We start from the raw sequence: 25,101 nt of genomic DNA on the forward strand, positions 1-25,101 counted from the left end.
GGGGAGGCTGGTGGAGGGGGAAAGGAGACGGGATGGGTGGGCGCGAGGTTGGGTTGGGAACCCGAGGAGTCTGAAAAGGTGGGAGAACTACAAGAGGCGCTCTATTTGCTCTAAGATTTCATCTTTCCATTCACTCCACTCTACCATGGGTTTGAGGCCTGGATTATTATGAAAAAGAGGAAAAAGCAAGGTGGCTAACATGAACCTTCCTTCCCTGTGCCAACCAGGCTTCCCAGATGTGTGGAACTGTGTGGAGCGGGAGCTCTTCGCTACCATCTCTGCTTTCTCTCTTCTGAGGAACCCCGAAGCCTCTGCCATGGAAAAGTACCACGTGTTGGAGATGATTGGAGAAGGCTCTTTTGGGCGGGTGTACAAGGGTCGGAGGAAATACAGTGCTCAGGTGGTGAAAAAAGAGGGGTAACTCTTGGTTGGGATTCCACACCCCCAACTCCAGTGGAAAATGGGGCCAGAAGGGAAGCATTCATACCAACCTGTATTCCTAGGACACTGACTCCTTCTAGCGTAGGGAGTGTGAGCTCTGAAATTGGATTACTTGGGTTCAAATCCTCACCCTACCACTTTCTAGCCTTAGAACTGGACAAGTTACATAACCGCTCTCTGTCTCAGTTTCCTCATCTATAGAGCGAACACAGTATAGTATCTGATTGATGGGGTTTGAGAATTAAATGTAATGTTACATTGGATTACTTAGTACAGTGCCTGGCACCTCATACACAACAAATAAATATTATCACTACTATTAATCCTGATCATCCTATGCAGGAAGAAATAAACCACCTGAACTCTATTCTTCTTCTCCGTTTTTTCCCTCTAAATTCTTTAAATCTTGAGTTTTTTACTTTGACCAGAACACCTGTCCCAGAATCCACCAAAGGGTTCTGTCTGGCAGAGACTGTTTCCTCCCAGGGCAAGGGGAAGGAAAGGCTGGGTAAGGGCACAGTACCATGGGGAGAGTGGAGTGGGAGACTAGCAGCTACCATGACAATTGCTCAATCTAAAGTCTCACTTCTGGAGTTCTCAGGCTAAAGTTTCAGTGGTGTGCCTAGGCCTTGACTCTTCATCTTACCTCTGATAGGTGGTGGCCCTGAAGTTCATTCCAAAATTGGGACGCTCAGAGAAAGAGCTGAGGAATCTGCAACGAGAGATTGAAATCATGCGGGGCCTGCGGCATCCCAACATTGTGCACATGCTCGACAGTTTTGAGACTGATAAAGAGGTGTATTTTGGCTTGGGGTCACCTCTCCCCAAGAAGAAGCGTCCCAGGAACTTCCCAACCTTAATGCATAATTCTGAAGCCATCAGTGTCTTTTGCCTTTGCCTTTCAGGTAGTGGTAGTGACAGACTATGCTGAGGGAGAGCTCTTTCAGATCCTGGAAGATGATGGAAGACTTCCTGAAGACCAGGTATGTTTCCAGGCTCAAACTTCTCCCTACCCCTGACTCTCTTCAGGTTAAGGACTGGCAGGGAAAGCTGAGGGCACTGAGAGTCTGCATTTTGAAAATTCCTGAGAAAAATATAAGAATCAGTGTATATAGAGGACATGTGGTATGACAATGAAGTATATCAACCGTGAAGCCAAAACTCTTTGAATACAAAGGTTGGCTCTGCCACTTTCTAGCTGGATCCTCTTGGGTAAGTTATTTGAACCTCTTTGTGCTCAGTTTCCTCTTTCTGTCTAATTAATTAATTAATTGATTGATTTTAGAAGGAAAGAGGAGGGTAAAGGGGGGGAGAGAGAGAGAAACATTGATCGGTTGCCTCCTGCATGTACCCCAACTGGGGATATAACTCCCAACATAGGTTTGTGCCTACAACCTTTCGGTGTATGGGACAGTGTTTCAACCAGCTGAGCCACACCAGCCAGGGCTGTTTCTTCTTTTTAAAATGGAAATAATAATGTCTATCTCATAAAGCTACTGTGGGGATTAATGAGTTAATTCATGTAAAATGGTTAAAGAGTTCCTGAAAAACAACATTCATTGTAGTTAGCTATTATTAGTGTTATTGTTATTGGGTGCCATTAGGGAAGAAGGGCTAGTGTGGTGGTACCAGAGAGGGCAGGAAGGTATGAGGGTTATGGTTAAGGCAAGATTCACCACCAAGACATAGTGGTTCATAGTGGGATTGGGTTGAACACATTTTCCAGCCACACTTATTCTAGGGGTTTTCCTGTACTCTAGCAAGTAGGCCCTCCTCAGGACTTTCTGTTGCAGCATTGTTTTTTCTTATAAGCACTCCTCATCATTGGTAATTCATCATCTTATTCCTTTTGTCTGTCTTATTTCTTTGATTACTTCTTTTTAAAAAGGGATTTTGTCTTAATAACAACTAATGCATATCGAATGCTTATCAAATGCCAGGCACCATTCTGAGCATTACATTACTTTACACGCTTTAACTCATTTAATCCTCATAATAATCCTATGTGGTAGAGGGTTTGATTATTGTCATCTTATAGATGAAAAATCTGAGAGGCATAAGATAATTTGTCTATGGCCGTGCAGCTAGTGAGACTCAATAAATTTTCTTTGAAAGAATGAATGAACAAATCAATGAATGAATAGGGGAGCAAGAACTATAGAAGGTATTGTGTGAAGCTCAAAGAAAGGGAAGAGATGATCACATCAGCTGTAGTATCAGGGAGGAGTCTTTGGGCTCCTGGATCAGGCTCCTTCCTCTGACCTATCCTTTCTTCCTCCCACTTGGCTGATTCCTAGGTTCAAGCCATTGCTGCCCAGTTGGTGTCGGCCCTGTATTATCTGCATTCCCACCGTATCCTTCACCGAGACATGAAGCCTCAGAACATCCTCCTTGCCAAGGATGGTGGCATCAAGCTCTGTGACTTTGGGTGAGGAGCCTGACCTTCCGTCTCTACTTCCAGTTCTGCAGGGAGTCCTAGGCCATTTGCTTGACTTACATGGGCCTCGTTTTAGAACCTGAGCTGCAGACTGGGACTCCTGCTGGGTCTTTTGGAAGGTGCTCTCTCTGTTTGGGTTTGGGATATCTCACACAATGAGAGGGAGTAGTGACCAGGTCTAGTTTTATTGACTGTCTTCTCTCTTTACGTTTCCATTCCATCACCTGCAGATTTGCCCGGGCTATGAGCACCAACACAATGGTGCTAACATCCATCAAAGGCACACCACTCTATATGTCCCCAGAACTGGTGGAAGAGCGACCATACGACCACACTGCAGACCTCTGGTCTGTGGGCTGCATACTTTATGAGCTGGCTGTAGGCACCCCTCCCTTCTATACCACAAGCATCTTTCAACTGGTCAACCTCATTCTCAAGGACCCTGTGCGCTGGCCCCCAACCATTAGTCCTTGCTTCAAGGTAATGAATATAGAGAGGGAGATTACTTTTGCATTAGAAACCTATCTCCCCCTGCCTCTGTTCCCTTTTTCAAAATCCTTTTCCAGAGTTGGGAAGGACTTTGCAGTTACTGAATTAATACAGGAGCTGGGCCAAGCTGTCTTGCTTTTGTACTGTAGGGGCTTATTCCGGGAGGGTATGTCATACTTGGGAATAGCAGCCCTCCTTGGGCCAGGCTATCTTTTGTCACAATGGAAAGGTGATTTTTAAGAAACCAGAGATAGATACTGGTCCTTTTATATACCCTCTATTCCACTTATTTTCTAACAGATGATATCTACCTTTGCAAACAGTTTTCAGTCCTCTTCTGAAAGAAGGAATCTTTAGCTATCCAATCTTTAGCTGGCCAGAGCTAGTGGGGCTATCTTGGTGATTAGGGGAAAACGAGAAAGGTGGTGCCTGCTCCTTGCAGCTAAGTCTCAGTAGACTGGAGGAAGGAGGTATGGAGAAGGGGAGGAAAAAGAGTGGACCCTTTTTACTTCTTATCTAGCTAGGGCAGTGTTGGGCAAACTCATTAGTCAACAAAGCCAAATATCAACAGTACAATGATTGAAATTTCTTTTAAGAGCCAAATTTTTTAAACTTAAACTATATAGGTAGGTACATTGTTATTAACTTAATTAGGGTACTCCTAAGGCTTAGGAAGAGCCACACTCAAGGGGCCAAAGAGCCGCATGTGGCTCGCGAGCCGTAGTTTGCCGACCACTGAGCTAGGGTAAGATTTGGACTTTCAGTGGAATTTAAATGCAGTTTTTTCCCAGAGTGAAATCTCATATAAGTTTTCATTTTATCTAAGATGAAAGGGGACAGGTTTTCCCCTAAACTACTCAGTTTGGGGAGGCCCAAGTAATTATCAAAAAGAATGTAGCCTGGCAAGTGTGGCTCAGTGCTTGAGCAGCGGCCCATGAACCAGGAGGTCACAGTTCAATTCCCAGTCAGGGCACATGCCCAGGTAGCAGGCTCAATCCCCGGTGGGGGGCATGTGGGAGGCAGCCAGTCCATGTTTCTCTCTCATTGATGTTTCTTTTTCTCTGTCCCTCTCTCTTCCTCTCTCTAAAAAATATATGTATATATAAAGAGAATCTAAACAAAGGAAACTTAAGTGGGTGATATACATGGGATATTTATTCTCCCTTGGGGCAGATATGCAGTTGTCTCCAGCCAGAGCCATGGCATACTAATTACCTTGTTTTAGAACAGTGGTCATAATCTAGTACTTTATATTCCTGTTTCAGGCCCAATTGAGGATTTCCCCAAGGATACCTCATAATGATGTACCCTTTTTAGAGACAGTCTTCCTACCCCTCATCATCTGAAGTCTTGCTGAGAGATTTCTGGTTTTGAGTGCTCCCAAACACATCTTTACACAATGACTCGTGTGTGTGTGTGTGTGTGTGTGTGTGTGCGCTTTCAACCATAAATGCATCTGTTTCTGACAAATTGCAGTCAAAGGGAAGGCAAAGTGAGCAGTTTGGGACTCTGTTGTATGTTTGCTTTCTGAAGATAATCATGCAGGTGACATCTCTGTCTTCTAGTTTTTTTCTCACTTCGTCACAAAGCTGGTGACATTGAGATTTCTGTTTTTCTGGGGTTCTAGAATGCCCATGGACAGGGATTGGGGTACCCCAGGAGACGAGGCAGTGAGTTCTATGATTTCATCCAGGGAAATGAGGCCTAAGGATAGGGCTAAAGAGGGTATGATCAAGAGCAGCTGGTCTGGTCTAAGATTAGACTCTGGAATCTTGGTTTGCAGGTTCTGATTAGTTAGAGGCAGCCTATATGGAAGTAAAGGCTGATGGGGGACTTTCTCTCCACAGAACTTCCTGCAGGGACTGCTCACCAAAGACCCCCGGCAGCGCCTGTCCTGGCCAGACCTTTTACATCACCCCTTTATTGCTGGCCGTGTCACCAGTGAGTCATTAGGGTTCCCAGGGCTATTGTATTTCCCTAGTGTTCTCCCCAATTTACCCACCTTCCCCCAGCATCTGGATCCAAAATATATTCTTTACCCCACCACCTTGAACTTTCTTCCTAGCCTTTTGCCTAACCTTTGCCACCTCCCTTACAACCCTCTTCCATTTTTGTCACTTTATCAAATGGTCTGGAGACACTGAAATTGTCTCTGGCCAAGTGGACATGGCGGAGCTCTAGTATGATCATGTCTTCCTCCTCTTCCCTCCCTGCAGTAATAACTGAACCAGCAGGTCCAGATTTGGGCACCCCATTAACCAGTCGTCTACCCCCAGAACTTCAGGTCCTCAAGGACCAACAGGCACATCAACTGGCTCCCAAGGGCAATCGATCTCGCATCTTGCGTCAAGCCCGTAAGCTCATGGCTGAGGAGGCCAAGCAGAAGGTGTGTAGGAATGTGGGACATATGCAGGTTAGTGACTGGGGTTGCTGGAGAAGGAGAATGGTTTTCTAGGGTTGGGAAAGGGCCACAAATAGGATTTGTACTGGCCTATGGCACCCAGTGTCTCCTGCCCACTTCCCACAGAAGCACCAGAATACAGGACCTACCCTGGAACAGGAAGACAGGACCATCAAGATGGTTACTGGCACGACTCCTGAGTCCCCTCCTCAGGAACCAGGCCTCTTGGCTGGGATCATGGCCTCAGAAATGAAGAGCAGCTGGGCTGAGTCGGGGGCTGGAGAAGCCCCCCCTGCACCTCGGTGAGGAGGGTTGAGCCAGGATTTATAGGGACAGGGCCCTAGGAGTGTGAGTCCTGGGTTCTTGAATTCAAATTCCAGATACATTCCTAATTTGTCAGGAAACATAGGAACTTTCCTTTCTCTATGGCTCAGTTGTACATTAACTGTAAGGGCAAGAATTATCTCAGTACAAAAGGGAAGATTGAGTTGGGAGCAACAGGTGAATACTGCCAAGGTATAAGGAAGTGGGAGGGCAGTCAAGGATGTGTGTGTAATTAGTGGTCAACTTATCCTGTCCTGGCCATATTGTAGAAGGTCTTCTCTATTCAATCCTACATGGCCTTCATTCCTATCCTGGGCTTAGAGGGAGGGGCAAGTTAAGAAACTCCAAGCCTCAAAGGTCTGTAATTCATTCTACTTCTGCTTCCTCTGGCAGGGAAAACTGGATCACTGAGGATAGTGAACGAGCATTCCCAGAGCTGAGGCCAGAGCAGTTACAGGCCGGCCAGCAGAGCAATGTTGCAGTAGACCTAGAAAATGAGGTGAGCCTGGGGGCTCTTCTTGGCCTTGTCACTGCCATGGGATGTTGGGTCTGGGTGTTTGTTTTTCTAGAACAGTGATTCCCAATGTTCCAAGTATGAGCTCTCATGTGTTAAAAACTGCTTTGTTATTATTAACTTAATAGGTTTTAGTTGCACAGTTATCTGAATATGTAATTATAAAAAATTGGAATACATAGGTAAAAATGTAAGTCCCTCTTAAGCCTCATCTAGGTCCCAGAGGTATCTTCTGCTATCAGTTTCATCTGTCTCCTTCCAAACTTTCTGTACATTTATATATATGCACATCTATATATATAAAAGCCTAAGCGACCCCTTATGACCAGACAACCGCCCGGTCACTATGATGCACACTGACCACCAGGGGGAAGATGCTTAATGCAGGAGCTGCCCCCTATTGGTCAGTGTGCTCCCACAGCCAACTTCCTGTGGTCCCCGCAGGCCAGGCCAAGGGACCCCACCTGTGCATGAATTCATGCACCGAGCTTCTAGTATAGAAATATATAGTTTTGCTGTTTTTACATTACTGAGTTAATCCCATATATATATTGCTTTGCATCATGCCATATGATCTGTTTTAGAGATCATTCTACATCTGAACATGTAGTTCTACTCAATCTTTTGTGTGTTTTTTAGGGTTTTCGCTTTTTATTTTGAAATAATTTCAAACTTAAAATTCTGAGAATACCACAAAGAATTACTATATATTATTATTTTTTTAATCCTCACCTGAGGATATGTTTTTTTATTGATTTTAGAGAGAGGGGAAGGGAAAGGGAGAGAGAGAGAAACATCAATGTGAGAGAGAAATATCAACTGGTTGCCTCCCATATGTGCCCTGACTGGGGATCAAATGCGTAACCTTTTTGGTGTATGAGATGATGCTCCAAACACCTGAGCCACTGGCCAGGGCAAATTCCTATATGCTCTTTACCCAGATTCACTAATTGTTAAAATTTTGCCAATTTGCTTTATGATTCTCTCTTTCCATATATATGAATATATCAACTTTCTGAATCATTTTAGGATAAGTTGCCCTGACTGGGAATTGAACCTGCAACCTTTTTGGTGTACAGGATGATGCTCCATCCACCTGAGTCCCTTGACCAGGGCTCCAGTAATGTTCTTTTTTTAAAAATTTTTTTTAAAATATATTTTATTGATTTTTTACAGAGAAGAAGGGAGAGAGATAGAGAGTTAGAAACATCGACGAGAGAGAAACATCGATCAGCTGCCTCCTGCACATCTCCCACTGGGGATGTGCCCGCAACCCAGGTACGTGCCCTTGACGGGAATCGAACCCGGGACCCTTCAGTCTGCAGGCCGACGCTCCATCCACTGAGCCAAACCGGCTTCGGCCAGTAATGTTCTTTATAGCAAAAATTTTTTTCCTGATGCATGATCCAATCCATTGTTATGAACTATATTTAGTTTTGTCTCTTTAGTCTCCTTTAATCTGGAACAGTTCCTAGTTTTCTTTTTCTTTTTTTAAAATATATTTTTATAGATTTCAGAAAGGAAGGGAGAGATAGAAACATCAGTGATGAGAGAGAATCATTGATCAGCTGCCTTTTGCATGCCCCACACTGGGGATTGAGCCAGCAACCCGGGCATGTGCCTTGATTAGAATTCAAACCGTGACCTTCTAGTTCATAGGTCAGCGCTCAACTACTGAGCCACATTGCCAAGCAACAGTTTTCTTAATAACTTCTTAATGTTTTCTAATATGGATGTGCCATTCTTTAGTATTCCCTTACTGACTGGCTGTGTGACATTTCCAATTTTTTTTTGTATTATAAGTCATGTGACCATGGACATCTTTCTAGGTATCTCTTTATGCACACATGTCAGTGTTCCTGAGACTTTCAAGACCCCTCACAAACGGTCAGCTATACCTTTTTAAACTGGTAGCTGGAAAAAATACGTCTGTGCTAAAGGAGTTACTGACTTCTTGCAGTTACTTGTGATCCCCCAGATTGGGAGCCACTACCCTCAGCCTTACAACTCCTCCTGTCCTCTGTCTCTCCCCTATGCCTCAGGAGCCAGACAGTGATGATGAGTGGCAACACCTGCTAGAGACCACGGAGCCTGTGCCCATCCAGCTGAAGACTCCTCTCACCCTGCTGTGCAATCCAGACTTTTGCCAGCGCATCCAGAGTCAGCTACATGAGGCTGGAGGGCAGGTGATGGGCAGAAGGGTACTGTGGAGGGGATTGGGGACTGTTTTCACAGATGAGACATTAAAAAACATTGGCTGGCATAAGGAAGTTTGTCCCTTTCCAATTCTTTTTCAGTCCACCTGCTTAATTCAAGGAGATTTGCTAACCTGCTTTAGTAACACAGAAAGAGCAAGCCTCAGGTTTCTCTTTCTGAAGAGAAAAGCATCCATCTAGAGCAGGAATCAGCAAACTTTCTGATGGTAAAGATTTTAGGCATTGTAGGCCTTGAGGCAAAATGGAGGACATTGTGTAAGGACTTCTACAATGAGCAAAACCACATTTACAAAATTTTTATTGACAAAATGAAAAATATAGCTATAACAATTACGTATACAATATTTTCTAATACAGGTATGCTAACAAGAAGAATGAGATTCTTTTTTAGGGAGTAACATTTTGCTTAATTGGTTTTCATAGTTAGTGTTCCTTCATACAAAGCCTTTCCTTGCATCTCTGAAACACAGTGATCTTCCTTCCTGGGAACTCATCTTTTCTGTTTTCTCTTTAAAGTCTTTAAATGATTTTCAGTAAATGTACTAAGATGTGAAACCATCACTATAATCCAGTTTTATCTTATTTATTTTTCCTCACCCGAGATGATATGTTTATTAATTTTAGAGCGAGAGGGAGAGAAACATTAATGTGAGAGCAAAACATCGGTCTGTTGCCTCCCTTATATACCCAACATAGGATTGAACCCTCAACTTAGGTATGTACCTTGACAGGGAATTGAACCCACAACTTTCTGGTGTATGGGATGATGCTCTAACCAACTGAACTACCTGGCCAGGGCTTTTTTTTTTTCCTACTATAATCTAGTTTTAGAACATTTTCTTCTCCCCAATAAGATCCTCATACTCATTTACAGTTAGTCATCATTCCTACCCTCAGTCTCAGGCATCCATTAATTTACTTTCTGTCTCATAGATTTGCCTTTTCTGGACAATTTATATAAATGGAATAATATGGTATATACAATGTTTATGTCTGGCTCTTTAGCATAATGTTTTTGAGGTTCATTCATGCTGTAGCATGTATCCATACTTCATTCCTTTTCATTGCTGATTTGGATTTTCATTGCTGATTAGTATTCCATTATATGGACATATATTACATTTTATCCACTCACCAGTTGATGGACATTGAGGTTGTTTTCACTTTTTGGCTTTTATGAATAATGCTGATATGAACAGTCACATGGAAATCTTTGTGGCCATATCATTTCTCTTGGGTAGATATGAATGAATGGAATTGCTGGATCATATGGTAAATTTATAACATTTTAAGAAACTGCTGAATTATTTTCCAAAGTGACTACACCATTTTGCATTCTCACAGCAATGAATGAGGGTCTCCATTTTCTCACGTCCTTGCTAACATGTATTATTGTCTGTCTTTTGATTATAGCCATTCTTGTATGAAATAGTATAGCATTGCTAATTTCTGATTTTAAGCATCTTTTCATGTGCTTATTAGCCATTTGTGAAATTTCAATTTTTTTGCTCATTTTTATATTTGGTTGTTTGTCTTCTTATTGAGTTGTAAGAGTTCTTTGTATATTCTGGATATAAGACCTTTTTCAGATATGTGATTTGCAAATATTTTCTCCCAGTCTATGCTTTGTCTTTTTATTCTTATGAGTGACTTAAAGCACACGAGTTTTAAATTTGAGGAAGACCAATCATATTTGGAAAAATATTCCCATATTTTTCCTTTGTAGATTATGCTTTTGGTGTTGAATCTAAGAAATACTTTCCAAACTCAAAATCTTGAAGACTTTTCTTCTCTGTTTTTCCCAAAAGTTTTCTAGTATTATCTCTGACCCATTTTGAGTTAAATTTTGTATGAGATGTGAGGTGTACATTGCGAGGGATCTAAGTTTATTTTTTGGATATGGGTATACAATTGTCCCAGCACCATTTGTTGAAAAGACTCTTCTTTCTCCAGTGAATTACCTTGGCACCTTGCATCTCTCTTTTGGCCCTTACATGTTGGGCTGGATAACTTTTTGGTAGGGAAGCAGGTTAAAAGCTCTGCCTCCAGAGTAAGACTTCCTAAGATGGAATTCCATCTGAACTCTTGAGCTGTGTGATTATTGACTACTTCCTTAACCTACCTAGAAGCTTCAGTCTCCTTATCTATAACTGCATTTGTATTTACTTCATCGGGTTATTATGAAGATTAAGTGAGCAAATAAGTGAAAAGACTTAGAGCAGAGAATAGCAGACTGTAAAGCACTTGATGTGTTATTCTTCTTTCAAGAAGAATCTTTAAAGAATAGCCATTTAAAAATAGAATACTGCTCTGACCAATGTTGCTCAGTAGGTTGGAGCATTGTCCTGTGCACTGAAGGGTTGTAGGTTCAATTCCTGGTCTGGGCACCTACCTGGATTGCAAGTTTGATTGCTGGTCAGGGAGTGTATGGGAGGCAACTGATTGATGTTCCTCTCTCTCAATCAATAAAAACATATCCTTGCCCTGGTGGGTGTGGCTCAGTGGTTGAGCTTCAACCTATGAACCAGGAGGTCAGGGTTTGATTACTGGTGGGGCACATGCCTGGGTTGCTGGCTTGATCCCCAATAGGGGGCATGCAGGAAGCAGCTGATTAATGATTCTCATCATTGATGTTCTCTCTCCTCCTTTCCTCTTTCTGAAATCAATGGAAACATTAAAAAAAAAACACATATCTTTGGGTGATGATAATATATACATTATGGTCCGTAGCTTGCAGGCTTATAAAAATAAGTGTTTTTAGTCTGTGGGTTGTAGTTTGTCAACCCCTGGTCTAGAGTTGAATATGTTTTGTGACCATTGTTTTTAATTTTCAGAAGTGTATTTGAGTGTGTGTATGTGTGTGTGTGTTTTGTTTTGTCTTTAAAATGAAGGGCTGGAGAAGGGAGGGAACAAATAGGAATTGCATTGGGTCTGACACAGAGATTCTGAGGGACAGTCCCCTCCCCCTTGGTCACTGCTATTATAAGTTAGATGACCGAGTATCTATACTCCTCTTCCCTGGTACAGTTTCCCCATTTCTCTCTTTTCTGGGCTTTAGACTCACAAAGAAAGGAATGAGAACATCTGGTATGATTTGCCAACTCCTTGGGGACACTTGATATATAGAATTCTTCTTTTACCTCTGGTAATATTGATTACTTCTTCTCTCACGTCACCCAGATCCTGAAAGACATGCTGGAGGGTGCATCCTGTATCCTCCCTGCACTCCGGGTCCTGAGCAGTCTTCTGACCAGCTGCAGTGACTCTGTTCCCTTGTATGTCTTCTGCCGTGAGGCAGGGCTCCCTGGGCTGCTGCTCAGGCTACTCAGGCACAGCCAGGAGAGCCACAGTATTCAGCAGGTAAGCTCTATGCAGGGAGCCTCTAAAGCAGTGGTTCTCAACCTTCTGGCCCTTTAAATACAGTTCCTCATGGTGTGACCCAACCATAAAATTATTTTCGTTGCTACTTCGTAACTGTAATGTTGCTACTGTTATGAATCGAAATGTAAATATCTGATATGCAGGATGGTCTTAGGCGGCCCCTGTGAAAGGGTCGTTCGACCGCCAAAGGGGTCGCGACCCACAGGTTGAGAACCACTGCTCTAAAGACTTCCAGGAGTTTCTTGTTAGATTTCTCTTCTTCAAACGGCCATCTCTATTTGGCCCAATTGGTTTTTATTTTCCTTCCTTCTCTTTCAAGTTAGTAGAGCATGAATTGCAAACTCTAATGCCTTCAGAGACCAGGCAAATAATATCAGTCAGTAAAGTCGACTGTGTCAGACTATGCGAATAGTGGGGAATAAATAAACTGGAGATCTCATGTCCAGTCCAATGATATAGCCTATCCTCAGCTCCAGCCCAGTGTGACCTTTTAGTTTTCCAAGAGAAGCTAGACATCCAGATTTTTATGCATAATTTCCCAATATTTAGAGCACTGTGCTTTAAGATGTTAAATTCTTGGCTTTCTTAACACCATTTTACAGAGCAGGGTACTGAAATTCGGAGAGTAACTGACTCATATACAGGCTCTAACTTGTAAATGGTCCCGGAGATGATAGTGGAAGAGCTAGGATTGAGACTCAATGTTTTGGGGGCAAACCTCTACTTCTCGTGCTGTGTCCTGCCACAGCTAAGCAGAGAGAACAGAAAAAGGAGATGTTTAATGGGATCTGGGCTCAGGCAGCTGGAAAGCTGCACGCTGCTGATGAGTATTAATCTTGAGTGTTATAAAGAAATTGAAAAAAGAATTTGAGCTATTTTGAAAAACGTAACATTCTAAACTCCAAAATGCTGTTCAGGCCAAACAAGGCACATTTTCAGACTATTTACAGCCCGTTAGCTGCCACTGGTTTCTTCTAGATCTCCTGTCTCTGTCCAAACACTCTCTTCCCCCTGCCCCTTTTTGTCTGGTTAACCTGACTGGATATCTGATACCTTTCTTTACTGCTTTTTCTATTTGTCTCCATCCCCTACATCGCCCTTACTCTGTTTTCTTCCTTGGCAGCAATGTTGGTATGGGACCTTCTTACGGGACCTGCTGGCCGTGATTCAGGCCTACTTTGCCTGCACCTTTAATCTGGAGAGGAGCCAGACAGGTGACAGGTGGGATAAGACACAGTTTTGTTCTGTTGGCCAGTTTGGTTTCAATTTCTATCCCTATTTTTATTTCTCCTTTAGGAAAAGGCTAAGTAAGGAGAAGCCATGATTTGTGACAGGTTTAGGGATCAGCTGACTGCCCCCTCAAAGTCCAGCTAATTCTCTTACAGACCCTGTAATACCTCCAACTTTGCCCCAAGACTTTTGGGTTTTAAGGGTCAGCAGTCACTATACACTAAATGGAAGGATCAAGATGTGAATAACCTAGAGCAGTGGTCGGCAAACTCATTAGTCAACAGAGCCAAATATCAACAGTACAACGGTTGAAATTTCTTTTGAGAGCCAAATTTTTTAAACTTAAACTATATAGGTAGGTACATTGTTATTAACTTAATTAGGGTACTCCTAAGGCTTAGGAAGAGCCACACTCAAGGGGCCAAAGAGCTGCATGTGGCTCGCGAGCCGCAGTTTGCCGACCACGGATAGAGCAATGGCAAAGAGAAGGGCTTGGAGATTGTATATGTGAGACTGTCTGTGTGCTGAGCAGGGGAAAGAAGGGAGCATTATGATGTGTTCCTTTACTGAGCTACTCCTACTTGCTCAGAACTGACCCATTCACCATGTCTAGGCTTTTAGTAGAAAGATGAGAAGAAACCATGGGCTCATTTTCCCCCAGCCTACAGGTATTTCAAGAAGCTGCCAACCTCTTTTTGGACCTGTTGGGGAAACTTCTGGCCCAACCAGATGACTCCAAGCAGACTTTACAGAGGGATAGCCTTATGGTAATCTGTTCCCACTTCCAGATTTCTGTCTCTTCTGTCTTTCTCGGTGTTTCTTCCATCCCCTTTCTTATGACTAGATAGGGTTAGATCAAGGCAATACATCAAATATTTGTTGAATGCTGACTATGTGCCATATACAGTTTGAGTAAGAGAAAGTTTCTATCCTTAAGGGACCAGGGATAGTCTAGTGGGGGAGATATAAAGTTGTAAAGGACAATAGTGTGAAAAGTACATTGGAACTTTGTGTAAGACACAGAAGCACCACTGAAGAAGATTAACGCTACTTGGCGGGTCATAGAAGAAATCCTGAAGGAGGAAAAAACCTCTGCAGGGATTTGGAGAATACACAGAAGTTTGCCAGGTAGATGAGGCAGGAAAGTAGAGAGGATATTCCAGGCAGAAAGAGCAACGTATATAAAGGCCCAGAAGCACTAAGCAGTGTGCCTATTTCAGGGAACCACACATTGAAATATTTGTTCTTGAGGAGACTTGCACATCAGTTAGCATTCCCAACCTTATTTGTCTTATGGACTAGTAAACTATATGGATATGGGTTTTCTCCCCTGGACTCAGGAGTGAGGGACAGGGGAATGGAAGATTGAATGAGAAAATCTCAGAGAAGATAATTAGGAACATTTTCAAGGAAATAAACAATTGCCTGGTCGTACAAACTGGTAATTGGAAACACATATTTGGGCTACTTTCCTGCCTCTAGCTAGCAGTCCATTCAATTTCTGGAGTCTGAGAGCCTATTTTAACATTCCTCACCCTTTCAAGTCAGGAAGCTTTTAATATCTAATGTAAATTTTGGCCAGCAGTGACTCACTCTCAGCACTTCTCGTATGTCATTGTGCAGTGAGTAGCATGGAGAGTTTGGAATAGATACCCCACCTCCTGAATTCTGAGAGGGCTGGTTTGGGAGGGACCCAGGAATCCCCAGCAATTTTTATACTCATGGTCACACAGGAATCCCCAGCAATTTTTATACTCATGGTCACATTGATACTTTGAGAAACATCATCTAGGGAGCAGTTGATCCGAGAAAAGAACAACTGACACCTAATATTCCTGTCCTTGAAATGTGAAGACAGTTATAATGCATCTTCTGTATGAAGAATACTTAAAATTAGATAGCTAGTCCCCCTGGGTTTTCCTCCTCCTCTCTCAGGTTCTCTGGGGAGTCTCGCTCCCTACTCTAAGCCTAGTCAATGTTCTGATGTCCTAATAGTAACCCTGCCCTTATCTCCCATAGTGCTTCACTGTTCTGTGTGAAGCCATGGATGGGAATAGCTGTGCCATCTCCAAAGCCTTTTACTCCAGTCTGCTGACTACACAGCGGGCCGTGTTGGACGGGCTCCTTCGTGGCTTGACAGTCCCACAGCTCCCTTTTCACACACCCCCAGGTAACCAGTGTGGGAAGGGGAGGTTCTCTGGACATACTCATTGAATAGGTCCAACTCTGCTCTTTCTACTGCCATCACTGGACACAGTGCCTGGCATTTAGTGAGTGCCCAAGAAATAACTGAGCTGAAAGAATGAAGGGGCAACTGAGAAAAACAACTAGACCTACCTTGCATTATTTGCCTTTCTCCATAGGAGCCCCTCAAGTGAGCCAGCCACTGAAGGAGCAGAGTGAGGATCTGCCTGGAGCCATTTCCTCTGCGCTGGCAGCCATATGCATTGTTCCTCTAGGGCTGCCTGGCTGCTGGGAAGCCAAGGAACAGGTTTGAGCTGCAGTTTTTTGTTCCTCTCCCTCCTATTGCCAGAGTGGGGAAGGCTGGTTCCAGCTTCTTAGAAAGGCAGAAAAAATAAGCCTTTATGCCTCCTCTTGGAGTCAGACGCGCTACCATTGCGCCACGAGGTCCTGGCTTTGTGCCTCCTCTTAATCTGTAGTTCCAGAAACACATGATCCTACCACTTGTAGAACATGATGTAGCTAAAATCCCAGAGGCCTTGATTAGAGAGCTCAGTGACAAACTGCCCATGTGGTAGGGTAGCTGATCTGAAGCTGCCAGTGATACTTCCGCAAGGGCTCAGGATTCAGATTTTCTGCTCCCTTTTGGCTGGCAACACTACTCTGTAGCTGGAGCTAATCAAGACCCTGCCTTTTCGTTCTCCATTGGCCATGAAGACTTGGAATGGAATGGGGTCTGAGGTTCCTGGTGAACCTAGGGAAGAGTGACTAGCAAGGGTTTGAGAGTCCCGATTAGTTGGAGATAGGATTGGAATAATGAGAATAGGATTGAGTCTTCAGGAATGTCCCTATAGATCTCTCGGCATTTGGCAAATCAGCTCACTGAAGACAACAACCAACTGAGGCCATCTCTCATCTGTGGTCTGCAGCATCCCATCCTGTGCCTACACCTTCTTAAGGTACTGCCTGCCTGTAACTCTGGGCACTTCAGGTCTCTTTTTAACCCCCAGGACTGAGGGAGAGACCCCTGCAGGACCCCTTTTTGCTTTTAAGTCTTTTCAACTGAGAAGGCCCCACTGTTAGTTAGTCCTCACCAGAACTGAGAAGTATCCCTATCTACTATCTTACAGCAGTGGTTCTCAACCTTCTGGCCCTTTAAATACAGTTCCTCATGTTGTGACCCAACCATAAAATTATTTTCGTTGCTACTTCATAACTGTAATGTTGCTACTGTTATGAATCATAATGTAAATATCTGATATGCAGGATGGTCTTAGGCGACCCCTGTGAAAAGGTCGTTCGACTGCCAAAGGGGTCGCAACCCACAGGTTGAGAACCGCTGTCTTACATCAAGAGGCAGAAGTGGCCCAAGCTTCTCTCATTTCCTCAGGTGTGGGTACCAGATCTGTTGAGAGACTAGCCTGCTTTCAGCTGAGCCTTCTAGCCTAGGAACCCAGGTGCTGCTCTGCTCACTGAGAGACTCCTCCACACTCCCTTAGGTTCTCTACTCCTGCTGCCATGTTAGTGAACGCCTGTGCCGCCGTTTAGGGCAAGAGCCCCTGGCCTTGAAGTCATTGTTGATGTTGGTCCAGGGCAAGGTAGGCCAGCAACACAGGTGGGCATTTCATGGTGGCCCCACCATCTCAACCAGAGGTTGCTCTGATATCTTAAGTTTCCTTTGTAGATAAAGGTAGTGGATTGGGAAGAGTCTACTGAAGTGACACTCTACCTCCTCTCCCTTCTTGTCCTTCGGCTCCAAGATCTGCCTTCTGGGTGAGTCATAAAGTAGGATCTCGTCACTGAAATGTTCTACCTACAGAACTCACCCTGGCATTAACAGCCTATCCTTAGGAGAGATTGCGATAGAGAGTGAAGGTTTCTGTACAAAGAATAGACCTGGATTCCCACCAGCTTTGTGACTTGGAGTTGGACATGCAGCCTAGGTGGAGAGTGCCTTCCAACAAAGAGGGAAGGCCAGTCACCGGCCTCCTTTCACACTGCTGCATCCCTTGCTATATCTCCTTATTCCAGAATGGAGAAGCTGGGCAGTGAGGCTGCTACTCTCTTTACCCATTCACACGTCGTCTCTCTTGTGGTGAGTTTTCAACCTTTATCTTTTTCCCCTATCATCCAACCTTTTGGGGAGTAGGGGAGTCATTGTCCCCTTTGCAGCTGCTTATGCAGTATTCTTCTGGTCTAGGACAGAGACCTAAATCTTCTCTGCTTGTGCTGAATACCATTTCTTCTCCTCCTTTAACTCTCCAGAGTGCAGCGGCGTGTTTACTGGGACAGCTTGGACAGCAAGGGGTGACCTTTGACCTCCAGCCTGTGGAGTGGATCCCTGCAGCCACTCATGCCCTGTGTGCCCCTGCTGAGGTGAGATCTGCTAGATAATGCATAGACATGTTTTCTCTGAGTCAAACAAGGACTGGAATTAGGGAGAAAAGACTGAAATGCCAGCCAGTCTAGAGTAAACTAAAAAGTGATAAAGGAATCAAGGAATCTTTCCTCCCCTCTGACTCCAGATAAGTGACCCCTCAGAGCCCAAACTGGTCAGGGCTTTAGACCTGCTGTTAACACTCTAGACTTCTAAAGAGGGACTTCGACACTTGCCTCTAAAGCAGTGGTTCTCAACCTTCCTAATGCAGGATGTATTTTCATTGTTACAAATTGAACATAATTAAAGCATAGTGATTAATCACAAAAACAATATGTAATTATATATGTGTTTTCCGATGGTCTTAGGCGACCCCTGTGAAAGGGTCGCTCGACCCCCAAAGGGGTTGCGACCCACAGGTTGAGAACCGCTGCTCTAAAGGATCTCTCTTCTAGGCTCTTTTCCAGTCCATTTTCTTCACTGCCACCAGAGTGAGCTTTCAGTAAAGGAAAATTTGGTCATTTGTTTAACCAGTAATTACTTAACACATAAATAGGTATTGAGTACCAGACACTATTCTAGGTTCTGAGAATACGGCCGTGAATAAAAGAGAAAAATCTCTTTTGCCCATGTGGAGCTTGTGTGATTCCTCAGTGGCTTCCCACTGCTTCTGGGATAAAGTCCAAATTCTTTAGCAGGCTACTGAAAGCCCATCTGTTACCTCTAGGCTCTGTAATCCTGCTAGACCAAAAGAGTTACCATTTCCAAAATTCACTTTGGTCTTCCGTGGCTGCCTTTGTATGTACTGTGACTTCCACTTGGAATGTTCTCCCTACCTCCACTTTCTTGTATCTGTCTTTTAAATGTTTAATCCCATCAGTTTCCTACCTCCTGGAGGCAGAGTTAGGTACTCTTTTTTTAAATATATATTTTTATTGATTTCAGAGAGGAAGGGAGAGAGACAAAAGCATCAATGATGAGAGAGAATCATTGATCGGCTGCCTCCTGCACGCCCCCCACTGGGGATCAAGTCCGCAACCCAGGCGTGTGCCCTTGGCCGGAATCAAACCTGGGACCCTTCAGTCCGCAGGCCGATGCTCCATCCACTGAGCCAAACCAGCTAGGGCAGAGTTAGGTACTCTTAGCTGTGAACTTCCACCTCCACCCTAGCCTCTTGTTTAAGAAGTATCTTCCTAATAAACTATAATTGTTTCCATGTCTGCTTACCCTGCCAGACTGTGTGTCTTTAGGACAGAGGTAGTCATTGACCAAATAGGCAGGAACCAAGACCCCTCTAAGTTCATAAGAGCTCTCCACAGAACACCAGGCTGAGGAAGAGCTCTTTTTGCCTGACCAGGAGTTGGTGCACAGGCTGTGAGGCCACCTCATGCCTCTCAGATCTGCATTCTTCCTGCCTCTCTCCTGCAGGTCCGGTTGACTCCACCTGATGGCTGTGGGTTCTATGACGGCCTACTCACCCTTCTGTTGCAGCTCCTCACCCAGGTACAGATACAGCTTAGGGCAGATGGAAAGGAAGGAGAGAGAAACTGGGCATTTTAGGGAGCTGCTGGACATTAGGAATGAAGAAGCAATCCGCAAACTACTATGCTTGTGATGGCTTTAGAAGGGGACCACCTGCCTTCAGTATGGACCCTTTATTTTTATTTTTTTAAATATATATTATTGATTTTTTTACAGAGAGGAAGAGAGAGGGATAGAGAGTTAGAAACATCGATGAGAGAGAAACATCGATCAGCTGCCTCCTGCACGCCTCCTACTGGGGATGTGCCTGCAGCCAAGGTACATGCCCTTGACCGGAATCAAACCTGGGACCTTTCAGTCCGCAGGCCGATGCTCTATCCACTGAACCAAATCGGTTAGGGCAAGTATGGACCCTTTAAAGGGAACTACTCAAATGCATCCCTTAGGATTCAGTGGGGAGAAAAGAGTAATTTCCTGGTTTCCAGCAGGTGTACACACGATTAAAATGTGGTAAGAAAGGAACTAAGATAACAAGGAAATCCTAGCTGGGAAAACAAAAGGGATTGTTTCTGGGACTTCCTATCCTCGTAGGTCAAGGACAAGAGTGGAAAAAAGGCATTTGACTCTTGACTTTGACCTCCCCACCCATCTATTTTCAATTTTGTCTCCAGGAGGGGAAAGCTAACCTGATAAGGGACATGGTTAGCTCAGAAATGTGGACCGTTCTGTGGCACCGCTTCTCCATGGCGCTGAGGCTCTCCAAGGAGGTATCTACACAGGAAGAGGAGCTAACGCTGTCCAGTCCACATAGCTCAAGCTCAGAGCCAGACTGGACACTGATCTCTCCCCAAGGTAGCTTTTCGTCTGCATGGCCTCCTTTATGGGACCAGTGTATTGATCCCTCTTCAAGAGGAGTAGCCTAGAGCTAGAGTAGCCATGGAGATTGCTGCTGCTGCCTGGGATGGAAAGGGACTGAGTAGATGGTAGCTCTGGGAGACATGGGGAAGCAGGAGCATCTGGGCTTCTTGTCTGCTCCACTGGTTCTTCATTCTTGGTATTTCCAGGTGTGGCAGCCATGCTGAGCCTGGCCGTGGCCACCTTTACCCAGGAGCCCCAGTTATGCCTGAGCCACCTGTCTCAGCATGGAAGTATCCTCATGTCCACCTTGAAGCATCTGCTTTCCCCCAGCTTCTTACAGCAGCTGGGCCAGGCGTGAGTTTGAGCTAGAGGAGGGAGACCCAAAGAACCAGAATCTGCAGTGGGGGGTGAGGAGGGGAAGGCAGGAGAGAAATAGCTGACAGCTTGAGCTATGAGGCAAGAAATGGTATGCTGAGATCGGGGAAGGAGAGCTGGACTAGGAAATTTGAGAAGGGGGGAGATAATAAAGGGTGAGTGAGCAAGGCCGAGTAAATCCTTCCACACTCACCTCCTTAGGCCTCACGGGTCTGAGTTTCTCCCCGTCGTGGTGCTCTCTGTCTGCCAGCTCCTCTGCTTCCCCTTTGCCCTAATCTGCAGTGGGGGGGGGGGAGGGGAAGGCAGGAGAGAAATATGAGGCAAGAAATGGTATGCTGAGATCGGGGAAGGAGAGCTGGACTAGGAAATTTGAGAAGGGGGGAGATAATAAAGGGTGAGTGAGCAAGGCCGAGTAAATCCTTCCACACTCACCTCCTTAGGCCTCACGGGTCTGAGTTTCTCCCCGTCGTGGTGCTCTCTGTCTGCCAGCTCCTCTGCTTCCCCTTTGCCCTGGATGTGGATGCTGACCTCCTTGGGGGTATCTTGGCTAACCTAACAGACTCAGCAGTCACAGCCCACCTGCTGCAGGTACTTGGGAGGCATGAAGGTGGGAGAGGAAGATGGCCAACGACCTTGTACACTCTAATTCACTTCCAACAGCTCCAGGGCTCTCCTTGGCCCCTGTAAGAGTGGAGCATCTGGTTTGATGTAAGAGTTGGAGTGGAGAAAGCATTCAGGCCTGAACAGAGGTGTGTGGTTGGAGCTGGGGCTGATAACTGCATCAGTCCCTTATCTGAATTCCGTTGGAGCTTGGTGGGGAGAACATCCCAGTCTAGGTGCTGGAGACTCAGCTCCTGAGCCAGGAATTGCTTCTCTGGCAATTCTTGGCATTAAACAGTGGGTCCTTGACAAGCAGAGCAAGGACTGAACTGGGAGAGGACTTATTCTCTTGGAGTCCACATTGTGTCTCCCATGGAGCACCGTGGGTCATCGCTCTCAGCTCTCTGTAGTGTTTCTCACCATAGCTTGGCTTTTCTCCAAGATTTTGGGCTCCTAGCTATCAAGCTACAGTGTACTCTCCCTCTCTCTGAACTACTCTTGCTGCTCCCCTCCCCACCTTCTCCTAGGTCTGCTGTCACCATCTCCTGTTGCCACAAGTGGAGCTGCCCATCAGTCTCCTCACACACCTGGCCCTCAGGGATCCCACCTCTCTCAACCAGTTTGTGAACACAGTGGCTGCCTCCCCTGGAACCATCATCTCATTCCTCTCAGTTGCCCTTCTAGGTGACCAGCCGCTGCTGACCTCTGACCTTCTCTCTCTGTTGGCCCACACAGCCCGGGTTCTGCCTCCCAGTCACTTGTCCTTTATCCAAGAACTCCTTGCTGGCTCCGATGAATCCTATAGGCCCCTGCGTAGCCTCTTGGGTCACCCAGAGAATTGTGTGCGGGCCCGAATTTATGGGCTCCTGGGACATTTGCTCCAACACAGCATGGCCCTGCGTGGGGCACTGCAGAGCCAGGCTGGACTGCTCAGCCTTCTGCTGCTGGGGCTTGGAGACAAGGACCCTGCTGTGCGGCGCAGTGCCAGCTTTGCTGTGGGCAATGCAGCCTATCAAGCCGGTCCCCTGGGACCTGCCCTGGCAGCTGCGGTACCCTGTATGACCCAGCTGCTTGGAGATCCTCAGGCTGGTATCCGGCGCCATGCTGTGTCAGCTCTGGGCAACTTGGGATCTGAGGGGTTGGGAGAAGAGCTGTTACAGTGTCAAGTACCCCAACGGCTGCTAGAGATGGCGTGTGGAGACCCCCAGCCACATGTGAAGGAGGCCGCCCTCATTGCCCTTCGGAGCCTCAGCCAGGAGCCCTGTATCCATCAGGTACACTCCAGGGGACTTAGGAACCACAATGATGGGGTTGTATTTCACAACAGTTTCTTGAGGTAGTCTTTAAGGAATTGGAACATCCAAAAATCCATCTCTGTCCCTCTTTGGGAGTAGGACACTCAGGGGCAGTGTCTTGGAAATGAGTTTTCCATCTACCATCTCTCACCACAGAGAAGGGAAGGGACCCAGAAGAGGGCTCCATTGGGCTGAGAAATGCCTGGGATCTCAGGACCACTGTTTCTCTTTTCTAGAGGCTACCTGAGAGGGAGGTTAGGGAAGATTGGAAATGTTGAGGTACAGGGTGGTTTTAACACTTGCCATGTTAAAGGCACCATGCTAAGCATTTTACCTTTAATATCTGGTTTAAGCTGTTATATTCCTCCTTTTGCAGGCTATGAAACTGAGGCACAAAGAATTTAATAACTTGTCCAAGTTAAAAGCTAGTATATAGGATTAAACTTTTGAAGTCAAGAGTCTATGAGTCCAGAACCTATACTCTTTTTTTAAAAAAATATATTTTATTGATTTTTTACAGAGAAGAAGGGAGAGGAATAGAGAGTTAGAAACATCGATGAGAGAGATCGATCAGCTGCCTCCTGCACGCCCCCCACTGGGGATGTGCCCGCAACCAGGGTACATGCCTGTCGAGTAAGACTCCTTCCACGTTCTGCGTGGAGTAGGGTTCGGTATCTGAAAGAGGGGCCGCACACAAATGAGAGAGAAATGACACGAGATAATTTTGCAATATTGGAGGACCAGGCGGGCAAGTCCCGAAGGACTTCCACCCATGCTCAGGCTGCTCCAATCTTTTATTGATCTGGAGTAGCCCTTAGGGTAAGGAGGTTTCAATGACACACAGATCAGCAGACAGTTTCCAGGAATAGACAAAGTATCTGATTAGCTCATCAGTAGATGATTTCCAGGAATAGGCAGAGTATCTGATCAACAACAATCAACAAGGATCTACATAAGTATCTAAGGAATTAAGGGAACTAAGGTGGGGATGATGCTTCAACTATTATTACCTAAATTAACTGGGTGGTTCCTAGATTAACTGGGTGGTGCACAGTTCTGACCTTTGCTAGGACTTCAAAGGTTACTAGCTTTTGGGGGTCTCTGTCTAAACTCAGCTAGTGAAGACAATGAATGGACTCTGGCACATGCCCTTGACCGGAATCGAACCTGGGACCCTTCAGTCTGCAGGCCGACGCTCTATCCACTGAGCCAAACCGGTTCGGCCAGAACCTATACTCTTAACCACTGCTTTATTCTGTCTTTTTGCTCAATTTTCAGTATATAAATAGCCTAATGAAGTCACACATCTACCTATGAAAGGCTAAATCTCCAAGTTATAATAGCTCAGTATAGTAGCATCGGGTGGCTCATGCAGAACAGAAATTTGACAGGATAGTAGTGATACATGTTATAGGATTTTCTGGCAATCCAAATGGGGACGTAATAAAAAGGATTCTTGGTGGTAATGAGGTTAAGAACCACTGGTCCGGATCCACAGCTGGGAATCACTGGTTTACTATCACTGCTGCATTCATTTCCTCTTCCTGGGGACAAGTGCTTGGATCCCTTGGTGCCTTGATTTCATGGTCTGTAACCAAAGAGAATGGAAATAGACCTCTGATGAGGTTTCTGCTTCCAAGGTTTCTCTTTTATCACACAGTCTATTTTGAGTCCCCAAGAGCCCATTTGCTTTTTCTTCCTTTTCTGGAGTAGGAATTGCTAGTCCAAATGAGAGTCCTCTGCATGTCCTGTTCTGTTATCTGCTCTCTCTCCCACAGGTGCTGGTGTCCCTGGGTGCCAGTGAGAAATTAGCCTTGCTCTTTCTGGGGAATCAGTTACTGCCGAACAGCAGTCCCAGGCCTGCCTCTGCCAAACACTGCATGAAACTCATTCATCTCCTGAGACCCGCCCACAGCACGTGATCCCAGATTCCTGGGGTCCAGCCTCCAACCTTCGCTGTCCTACTATTGCCAACTCTTCCTTTTTCTACTATACAAGCCACCAACTCAACTGAAAGCTAAGGAGATTTAAAAAGAGAGATAAGCTGCCAACTCACCTGATTTGAGAATGAGAAACTAGAAGGGATTTATGTATAAAGCTGCCCTCCTCCCCCAATTCAGGATGATTTTAGCCAGTAAACTTCATTGCTGTTGATGCCAGAGAAGGACCCTTCCTTCTCTACATCCAGGGGTCTTTTCTCCAATACTGTGCCTTGAACCCCAGGAACATGCTTCCCGGACCTTAGGGAGACACCTCCTGCCTAAGAGATCTCTTCCTTTCTGGAGCTCCTATAATCCCCCCAGCAGGTTCTGGATTTAGGCGCACTGGCCCAAGGATTGATGAAGACAGAGCCTGTCTCAGCTCTAGGCTCTGGGTATAAATGTCACCAGTTGTGGAGGGTAGCCCACATTCCCATCCGTGGGAGGGGATGGGGAGTGTATCCTTTTTTTTTTTGTAATCTATTTGTAAATTCTTGTAATAAAAGGTGTGCCTCACCCTA

General features: G+C 45.2%; 1 protein-coding gene across 1 annotated transcript; it reads left to right on the forward strand.

Annotated features, from left to right (window-relative positions):
• Window positions 1–110: 110 nt before the first annotated feature.
• Window positions 111–25,101, forward strand: STK36 (serine/threonine kinase 36). The gene is made up of 26 exons (XM_005883438.2): window positions 111–400; window positions 1,097–1,237; window positions 1,347–1,424; window positions 2,739–2,869; window positions 3,109–3,358; window positions 5,215–5,308; window positions 5,584–5,753; window positions 5,895–6,070; window positions 6,486–6,591; window positions 8,649–8,792; window positions 12,003–12,182; window positions 13,327–13,424; window positions 14,095–14,200; window positions 15,453–15,603; window positions 15,797–15,924; window positions 16,469–16,573; window positions 17,114–17,212; window positions 17,299–17,387; window positions 17,646–17,709; window positions 17,880–17,990; window positions 19,420–19,494; window positions 20,145–20,325; window positions 20,538–20,685; window positions 21,147–21,294; window positions 21,834–22,580; window positions 24,380–25,101. Exons 1-26 carry the CDS (start codon window positions 200–202, stop codon window positions 24,521–24,523), a joined length of 4,065 nt encoding a protein of 1,354 aa, XP_005883500.1. The 5' UTR covers window positions 111–199; the 3' UTR covers window positions 24,524–25,101.

The sequence above is a fragment of the Myotis brandtii genome, unplaced genomic scaffold (assembly GCF_000412655.1).
Source record: "Myotis brandtii unplaced genomic scaffold, ASM41265v1 scaffold79, whole genome shotgun sequence".
Taxonomy (NCBI): Eukaryota; Metazoa; Chordata; class Mammalia; order Chiroptera; family Vespertilionidae; genus Myotis; species Myotis brandtii.

Coding starts and splice junctions, on each gene's coding strand:
- STK36 (XM_005883438.2), top strand. CDS start 200: ATGAACCTTCCTTCCCTGTGCCAACCAGGCTTCCCAGATGTGTGGAAC. Junction 13,425..14,094: donor AGGAGCCAGACAGGTGACAG/GTGGGATAAGAC, acceptor ATTTTCCCCCAG/CCTACAGGTATTTCAAGAAG. Junction 22,581..24,379: donor AGGAGCCCTGTATCCATCAG/GTACACTCCAGG, acceptor TCTCTCCCACAG/GTGCTGGTGTCCCTGGGTGC.